The sequence below is a fragment of the Squalius cephalus genome (genome assembly GCF_949319135.1).
Source record: "Squalius cephalus genome assembly, chromosome: 3".
Lineage (NCBI taxonomy): Eukaryota > Metazoa > Chordata > Actinopteri > Cypriniformes > Leuciscidae > Squalius > Squalius cephalus.
In genome coordinates this window covers 11,328,026-11,337,570 of record NC_137124.1, presented here as the reverse complement: position 1 = coordinate 11,337,570, position 9,545 = coordinate 11,328,026, and the positions used below count along the sequence as shown (strand labels likewise).

At 35.5% G+C, this 9,545-nt stretch overlaps 2 protein-coding genes across 2 annotated transcripts; one reads left to right on the top strand and one right to left on the bottom strand.

Annotated features, from left to right (window-relative positions):
* The first annotated feature begins 525 nt into the window (after window positions 1-525).
* LOC307156451 (putative C-type lectin domain family 20 member A) lies at window positions 526-2,037 on the top strand. The gene has a single exon (XM_079867803.1). The coding sequence runs from the start codon at window positions 800-802 to the stop codon at window positions 1,565-1,567; it is 768 nt and encodes a 255-aa protein (XP_079723929.1). The 5' UTR covers window positions 526-799; the 3' UTR covers window positions 1,568-2,037.
* Window positions 1,831-7,980, bottom strand: hacd4 (3-hydroxyacyl-CoA dehydratase 4). The gene is made up of 7 exons (XM_079867806.1): window positions 7,863-7,980; window positions 7,017-7,123; window positions 5,508-5,635; window positions 5,064-5,173; window positions 4,166-4,272; window positions 3,092-3,226; window positions 1,831-2,914 (listed from the first exon to the last, which is right to left on the bottom strand). The coding sequence occupies exons 1-7, from the start codon at window positions 7,865-7,867 to the stop codon at window positions 2,832-2,834; spliced, it is 675 nt and encodes a 224-aa protein (XP_079723932.1). The 5' UTR covers window positions 7,868-7,980; the 3' UTR covers window positions 1,831-2,831.
* Window positions 7,981-9,545: the final 1,565 nt, after the last annotated feature.

Below are 9,545 nucleotides of genomic sequence, written 5' to 3'. Positions count from 1 at the left end.
GAGTGATTCAGACCCGGACAGCAACACATGGAATCCAGATGTGCCAGATGTGGGCCGGATCTGGGCCGACACTTTGTTGCTGTCTGGGGAGAAATGAACGAATCCACAAAAAAGAACGTGTCTACGCCTCTCTTCCAGATGTGAAATCTAAATCGCAAATGCTCTTGAAATTGTGCGCAGCTGAATGGTTTCAGATCTCCGCCTTGTAAACGCCCCCTAAGTAATGTCATTAACATATTAAAGAGCACTAGTCGACGTCTAAATGCTTTACTTGAGAATGGCGAGTGGCAAGAATTGCTCAGATCTCCAAATACATGCAATGCTTCACATTAGGCCTGGTTTTACAGACTGCATGGTTAAGCAAGGACTAGGACATTAAAGAATTAAAAGACATTAAAAAAACATTACTGTGCATCTTGAGGCAAAACAATGGCAGTGACATATTTTAAGATATGCCAGTCCAAGTTGCTTTCAGTTAAAACAGCTCAAACATACATTTTAGTCTGAGACTAGAATTAAGCCTTGTTTGTGAAACCGGGGGTTCATTTATCGATATTTCCTTTCTTTGAGTCACCTGATTTGCCTGTTGTTCACGTTTTGATTACAGAAATTTGTTAGTGTAATGCCTAAAGGACCCAAAGCAGTGAAGGTCACTGTGATATCAGAGCTGGTTTTTATTGGTCTGTTCATGGCAGAAATTTGTGAAAGGTGTGGCGAGTCAGCAGCATCATGACATAAAAGTGGAAACCCACATTTATTAAGAGTCCAACTGCTTCACTGGGAGATCACCTGTTGAGACATGAAGGCTTCAGTAACCGTGCTGCTCTTTTTGAGTCTCTTTGAGCTGAATCTCAGCGTCTACAGATATCACTCTTTCGTGAATGAGAAAAAGTCCTGGAAAGACGCACAGACGCATTGCAGAGCGAACTACGATGACTTGTCCACTGTCAGAATTAAAGATTTACAGAAGCTCTCTAACAATTCTCTAATTAATGAGAATTATTTTTGGATTGGACTTGAGAGAGACAGTAGAGACAATGACAAGTGGATATGGTCCGAAGGCGGGCAGGCGACGATTACGTTCTGGAACGATGGAGAACCAAATCATGATAATGAAAAATGTGGCGCTATTGATAAACGCACATATAAATTGTGTGACGGCGACTGCTCTGAGAATCTAAGATTTTACTGTATGACGGTCTTTGAGCTGATCCTGGTGCAGCAGGAAAGCACATGGGAAGAGGCTCTGGAATACTGCAGACAAAACCACATCGACCTGGCCATACTAAACTCAGAAGACATTATGGAAGAAGCGCAGATAAACAGCACAGCAGCCGAAACAGCTGACGTGTGGATTGGTCTGCGCTTTATCGCTGGTCACTGGTTCTGGGTAAATGGAGAAGATCTGGGCTATAAGGTCTGGTCTGCAGATGGAGAGCTCCAGTGTCCTGCCATGGATCAGCGCTGTGGAGTTTATGATGTAAAGAACAAGGTTTGGAAACCCGCAGACTGTGAGAAGAGACTCAACTTTCTCTGCGTCAAGAAGGGATACAACAGAGTCTATTAATCTTTGAAGGTTAGCAGATACTGTGAACGGGGAGTCATTTTCAGGAACATTTACTTTCTTTGCTTTGTTTGTAATGGCTGAACATCAGGATGAAATTGACAATGTTGTCCTGAAACTATAGCCAGTTTTACAGACAAATGTTAACCTGTGTAATGCGTAAGAAATCCCTTTTAGCCGCACTCATGTAACTTATTTTATTCAATCCATAGAAATGTTCAAAAACTGAAAAAAAAAAATTGTTTGAATTTTTTTATTTTTGTTTTGAATAATTAACATTCAGAATAAGTGAATCAAAAATTGACAAAAAGTTAATTTGACTCGTGCTAGAAGATATTCTGGCGTCATTAACCTAATTGATTTTTTTGAGTAACAGTGAATTTTATTTTTATTTTTTTATTTCACAAATTGCCTACATTTTCAATTTTATGTCTAATAATATTATTTGTCTTAAATTAGTTTGTAGGTGTTGGTGTAGAACAATGTATACAAACTGTGTGCTGGTTTTAGTAATAATCAGTGAACAAAAAAAATATTTTAATATAAAGGCAAGATACTATTCTATTATTTTGACCTTGGTTTCTTAAAGGCATGCCTAAAGAATGGTCTGGGAAACACTGCTAATCTGCTAATGTTTAACTTAATGTTGAGTATGACCGTCGATAATGTATCCAGGCTTTTTAGTTCGCTTTAAGACGCAGATTTTTTAATGCTGGCTCCAAAATTTTCCAAAATACTATTTGGGTCTTTGAACTGGACCAAAAAATTGTCCGTCGTCCTAGTTGTCAACGTTTATATTGTGGGTTTATATGGTCAGACACGGAATCTGTCATTATATTATTAACATTAACAAAAAATCTAGGTTTTTGACCTGCCAATATCTAAGGAACCGTTTATACGTCAGTTTTCAACTAAAAACGGAAGATTTTTTATGTGTTTTGGCCGTTCATTTACACGACACTGGTGTTTTGCTGGCCAAATGGGTACTTACAGTACCATGATTTATCGCAAATACAGGAATATTAATAATCAAAACATGGCATTGTGTGTACGGTATGTTCCCTGCAGTTCTGTAGCATGTGCTTAAAAACATAATATCAGAATCAAACAGAATAAAAGAAAAAGAAAAAAAAACGTATAATATGTTTTTCTTTCCAGTTAAAAACTTTATTTTTAGGAATGCACTCCCCGCCAACATAATACTCCTATAGTTAGAATATTTATCTATGGTGAATGAGTCAATACTGATATCTTGTTCTTCTCTGGGTTAGTCTTTCTTCAGTTTCTTATTCCAGCTGCCCAGAATCTCCTCCCTTTCCTTCAGCAAGAGTAGTGCTGTCAAACTGGATCCTTCAAAACAGAGAGAAGATGACAATCCACTGACACACTCATGCTACAAGCTGAAGCAAATGACAGAAAATGAGCAAATGTCAAAAAAATACAGTCGCCCTGAAAGTATTAACATACTTAAGCCACACAGTGGCTCAACTGTACTTTTCTGGGCCACTGTACAAGTATTGTATTTACCTAATACAAGAAGTAGTAACCAACCCATAAGCATGTATGGGGAATTAAAGTACATCGATGCAGGTACTTTAGGTTGGACTGAATCCGTCCCTTCAGACTCAGACCAGTATGGCAACATATGTACAATGCTTATTCCTAAAATAAAAGAAAGAGGACAAAAAAAGATTGTGTTTAGTGATTGAAAGCTGTGCAAAAATGTTTTACCCTAATGAGGCTCATTTTTCTGTATTGTTAAATGAAGTGAGCCGTGACTCTTTATCACAGTTGGACATGCTGCAGCAGGATCAGGCTTTCTCAACACATTTCCTGACAAACCCCAATAAAGCCTTTCTTAGCAACATACGCTGCTTAAGACAAGTGTGCTCACTCATTTCCGGCTGGCTCAGATCAGCTTCCAATTTGAAATGAAGCTCTTAAGACGATTTGTGCAGGCCCAGACATGGCTGTGCTCATCTGTTGAGCAATCATTTGGGATGTACGATGTCAGATTGTACGTTGTTAATGTCAGCAAACTTGGTTGTATCAAAAAAGCATAAATTATACTGTTTGAAACAGATAGATATGACAAATATTATAATTTTCATCATCAGCTATTTCTAGAGGACATCAGGACTCAAGTTGAAAATGATGGCAAGACACTAAAAATCAAGTTTTTTTCTTCGAAACATTTTTTTTTTTTTTTTTTTTGGTTGTGGTCAATTTTCTTTTGTGCAGAGATGTTTATAGATGTCTACTGTACATACATTATGTATGAATTAGCAGTGCAAAGCAAAGTTAAAGTCCATAAAGAAACTTAATATTTTATATACTGTATTTTTTTTTTTGTAATAATAAAGCATTGACTATCTTATATTTCATAGAAATATTGTTGCTGTTATTACTATTCATCTATAGTGTCTCCCAACCAGGGGAAAACATACGCAGTCCTAATGCCCTTAACAAAGGATTATTGAAAATAATAAATTGTATAAAATATATATATATTTCCAAAGCTATCTGATCCCATGTGATTTTTTTTCCCCAAATTGCCATAGTATTTTAATTAATATTATTGTAATCGTAATCATATTGTACCTTCTGTGACAGCAGACAGCAAGTACACTGGAACTGACAGCGTTTGATGCACCCAAAGCATTTTCAGATACGGTGTGCCTGTAAGGCAGAATAACTCATGTGGATACCTGTGGGACAAACAAACCAAAATATGACCAGCAGAACTACCACGTTTAGCATCTACTACACTCTTAAGCCCTGTTCATATGGGACTAGTTGTCTAATCGGCATTTGAGTTACAATTCTTATAACTCAACATCTGTGATTTCATGTATCGATCCGGATGGGAGTAACATCTCTGTGTTTTATAGAAGTGGACGTTACAGAAGCTCATCTGCATCACATTTATAGAAGTGGCTGTTTATAATAAACCCACAAAAGTGAGCAGAGTCATCTAGACACGTTTCTTACCTGACACTGATATTAAAATATCTTAGCAGTTTCTGTGATTGGGCTCTATAATTTTATCATTAAAATTTATCGTCAAATGCCATCAATAATGAAATAAATTAAATGAAAGCATGAAAAAAAAAAAACACGGAGAAGCATTAGTATTCTACAATATTAGTTATAATAGTTTATGTCTCGCAATTCTGCTTAAATTCAGAATTGTGACTTATTTTCTCAGAACTGTGTGATATAAAGTCGCAATTGTGTGTTATAAAGTCAGAGTTGCGAGTCAGTCTTTTTTTCCTCAAAATTGGACTAGATTATAACACGCAATTGTGAGTTTACATCACGCAATATTGGGGAAAAAAGTGCAAATTTGAGGAAATAAGTCAGAATTATGAGAGAAAAAGTCACAAACAAAAAACAAACTTCCATAGTAATCACAGACATTCGCATTCAGATGGAATTATTCATTATTCATATCACTATTATTCATTGAAGCCTGGATGCAAACATAAAAGACACAAACCTTAGAAGGCCCAGTATATTCCACAGATAAAACTGCACACACACGATTGGTTTACTCTGAAACTCTTCCAGACTGATGAGGAGAAACAGAAGGACATTTCTCTCCATTACCTGTAAATGCAAAACAGCTTTAAAGAATAATACAAATCATGCAGCTTAAAATCATATAGCCCTATAGCTCTGAAAAAGACACACATTTATCATATTTTCAATGAGGCACTTCCTTAAATCTTAATTTGTGGCAACAGTTTAGGAAATATTTCATAATATCACAAAAAACAGGAACTAGATTTGAAAAAGTGTGAGAAAGAGAAAATACATGTGCAAATTAGCTCTTCTGGTAACACTTTACAATAACAGTACATGAATAATAACGTATTATTACTTGAAATAGTAAGTACAAGGCTTGTACATTAGTGCTATGAGTATGGTCTTTATATTATACCTGCATAAAGCGAGGGAAAAGTCTGCACTCCTCAAAACCATCTGCTATGTGAAACAGTTCTAACAAAGACAGAAGCTGACAAACGCCCATCGTAACACCAACAAAATAGAAGGTGCCGGCCTGGGCATCTAAGAACAAAACACAGGATATCAGAAGAGCGATGTGATTATTAAAAGCAATAAAACAGCAATCATTAAGAACAGTTCATGTTAATGTAAGTAAGTAGACAAATTCTAAGTATTTTCAGTAGAATATGTCTAGGCTATTAAAAATGCAGGCCTGGTTTCACAGACAGAGCTTAGATTAAGCCAGGATTAGACTTTAGTTCAATTAGGACATTTAAGTAGCTTTTATAAACGTGACTTCGAAAAAAAAAAAAAAAAAATTACAGGTGTGCATCTTGAGACAGAACAATGACACTGACTACTATTTTAAGATATATCAGTGCAAGTTGCTTTTAGTTAAAACAGCGCAAACATGCATTTTAGTCTGAGACTAGGTTAAAAGGGATAGTTCATCCAAAAATAAAAATTCTTTCATTAATGACTCACCTTCATGTCCTTCCAAACCCTTAAGACTTTATTTCATCTTCAGAACACAAATGAAGATATTTTTGATGAAATCTGAGAGATTTCTGTCCCTCCATTGACAGCTACTCAACTACCACTTTGACGCTTCAAAAAGTTCATAAAGTGATCATAAAACGAATCCATATGAATTGAACGGTTTACTCCAAATTTTCTGAAGAGACTCCATCACTTTATACGATGGACAGATTTAATTTAGGCTTTTATTTACATTAAAACATTGATCAGTAAACATAAACAGAAGCTCAACCGAACCTGCTTGACGCGCGAGAACAAACCTCATTGGTTCTTGCAGAAGCTCAAACGTGCTGCGTAACAAGAGAATGAACCTCATTGGTTCTCGCACATCAAGCGAACATGCTTGAGCTTGTTTACCACAACTGATGTGTGAGTTTTTTTATGTTTTTTTTGTGAATAAAGGCCAAAATTAAATCTGTTCATCATATAAAGCGACCGTGTCTCTTCAGAAAATTTGGACTCAATTCAAATGGATTCGTTTTACGATCTCTTTATCAACTTTTTGAAGCGTTTTAGTTGCGTGGCTGTCAATGGAGGGACAGAAATCTCTCAGATTTCATCAAAGTTTTTCATTTGTGTTCCGATGAACGAAAGTCTTACGGGTTTGGAACAACATGAGGGTGAGTAATTAATGACAGACTTTTCATTTTTGGGTGAACTAACCCTTTAAGCCTCATCTCTAAAACCAATGGGTAAAGTAATATGTTTAGCGCTGATTTGTGCGGAAATCAAGAACCCTTTCATAAGTGTTCTGCTTTGGTTGTTACACAACTCTTAACAACCACTTTCTCTAACAACAACTGTGTACATTTTGGAAAAGCTAAACAAACTGAGTGTTTGTTTAACACACCAGATTATTTACATGAGCACACATTTCAAATGCTAGCTCATAACTGTTGCTTACCTTCCCCAAAAGAGAGAAATCTGGCTGTCATATTCGCGAAAATCCATGTGTGTCCACAGAACTGAAGCAAGTTGTATGAAAAGAGATATGTGAGACTGAGGCTAAACCTGCAAAAGATCACAATTAAGTAATAGACTTATACAGAAAATGAAAATAAGTCATTTAAAAACTATGCATTTGCTTATGTAGAGTTTTCTCAAGTAGAACATTACTAATCGTCTGCAAGTCATTCAGTCATTTTTATGCATAGGCCTAATTGAGGTTCATCTGACGCAACTTTTTATCTTAGGAAGGGCCTTCTATTTTATGATATTTGTAAATAAACCATAATAAAGTGATAAATAATTTCAGGACGTGTCAATGTGATTCCGACACTGATCCCAATGCAAAGCTCTCAAGCGATGCGCCGTTGTTGTTATTACATCCTCACCTCAGGAGATCGCGAGACTTGTTCGTGAGTGAACTAACGTAATATAATTTGGTAATCTAATGTGAAACAATGTTATAGATACGTTTATACGTAAACAGAATATTTAAACGCGTCCCGTGCGTTGAGTTCCATTCAACTCCGTTTCGGCTCAACGCCCCCAAGAAGCTTTCAGAATCTGACATTTTGTTTTATTTCTTTATTATTATTTATTATAGTGGTTAAATACAAAGCTACCATTTTATTTTTGCTATGCTGCATCCTTGCAACAACAACTAAGTCCGGTGACCGGTCTGATATTTTATGTAGACTATATGCAGATTGGACATATGTTTTGGGTGAGGCTGCGCGCTGATGACCGACATTAACAACTGAATGATGTCAACAATACAAGTCGATATAACGATGCTGATATTTACCTCATTCCTCCCCAAGCTTCCGTAGTGAAGAGATAAAATAAGGCATTAGGGCGAAATCAAAAGTGTGAGGAAGTTCTGATCACTACTCCCCCTCTGACGTCAAGAGGGCAGATCTACTGTTGGTTTTCCCACACACACACTACTAAGGGAACGTGTGCTTGCCTTGATGTTTGTCTCATACAAGCCATAATCAATCAATAGCCAAGGTTTTTCTTCTTCTTCTTGCAATATATCGACACTTCTAATGATATTTTTAATTTCAGTATTTATGTGATTTTTTGTTAAAATAGATTTTTAAAGTTCTATTTACTAGTGTTATCATTTACAAATTGTAATAATTTACATTGCAATTAATAATGAAGAAAGCAGATGATGCATGCGTCATGAATTTGTATCTCAGGTGCAACCTTCAGTCCAATCTGAATGTCTGATTTGCCTGTTGAATCGTTTTTTTTAGATTTTATCTATCATCTGTCATATTTAAATGTGGAGAATCTTAAGAGCTCACAAAATTGGGTAAATAAGGCAAATCTACAAAAAGACTATCAACATGCTTGGTAAGAGACATTTATGTTGAGAAAAAGACAACGATCCAAACACATCTGACTTTCTTTCTTCTGTTAAACAGAAAAGGAGAAATTTAGAAGAATGGTTATACACTCCAAAATGTAGGCCTACACATTTTTTTTTTTTTTTTTTTTTGCATAAAAGCATCATAACTTTCTTCAATAAAACACATGCACTATATTCCAAGTCTTCAAGCTGTTTTTATTGGTCTGTTTTTATAAATCTGAGAGGTTTGGTGAAAAGTCAACATTCTCCTCAAATAAACGTGGAGCAACACCATCCACATCTTCATTTGGGGGATTTCTACATTCCCAATTGAAATGAACCCATATTCGCATATTCCTCATTTTGAGTCTTCTTGAGCACTTTACAGCTGGATATAAGGTCTGGTCTGAGGAAGGAGAGCTCCTGTGCCCTGCCATGAATCAACATTTTGGAGTTTTGGATAAAGCAAGAGAAGGTTTGGAACTGAATAAATGAATAAAAATGGTAATTACAATAAACCTTATTCTTCTTTGTTTTAAGGTGTCTTTGTTACACTGCAATTATACATTTAAGTACTGAGTAATATTAAGTAATTACATGTACTTACTATAGAGTTAGGATTAGGGTTAGTTGCATAATTTACTGTTATTACTATAGTAACTAAATGTAACGTGCAACAATGACACTGTAAAATAAAGTGTTAACAAAAACTTTCTTAAATACACATATAAATCACATTAATAGCAGAGCACTGTCATTGTGAATATGATCTCTACTATTTTGAAATAAACGAATATTTAAACAGACTAAACAGCTGGAGACTCATTTATATGATGGTGTGGATGAATGGTAAGCAAAGAAAGCTGAAGAAAGACCCATGAATTCGTTTTTTCCTCAGCTGTTTTTTTTTTTTTTTTTTTTTTTTTTTTTTGAACAGTATATTTGCACATCTGATTTGAATCTGAAATGGAAATTTCTTCCACTATTTCAATGTGGACATCCTTAAAGGGATAGTTCACCAAAAAAAATTTGTTTACTCACCCACAAATCTCTGACTTTCTATGTTCTGTGTAACATAAGAAGATAATGTCTGTTTTAAACAATGACCATACAATATCATACAGTTTTCCA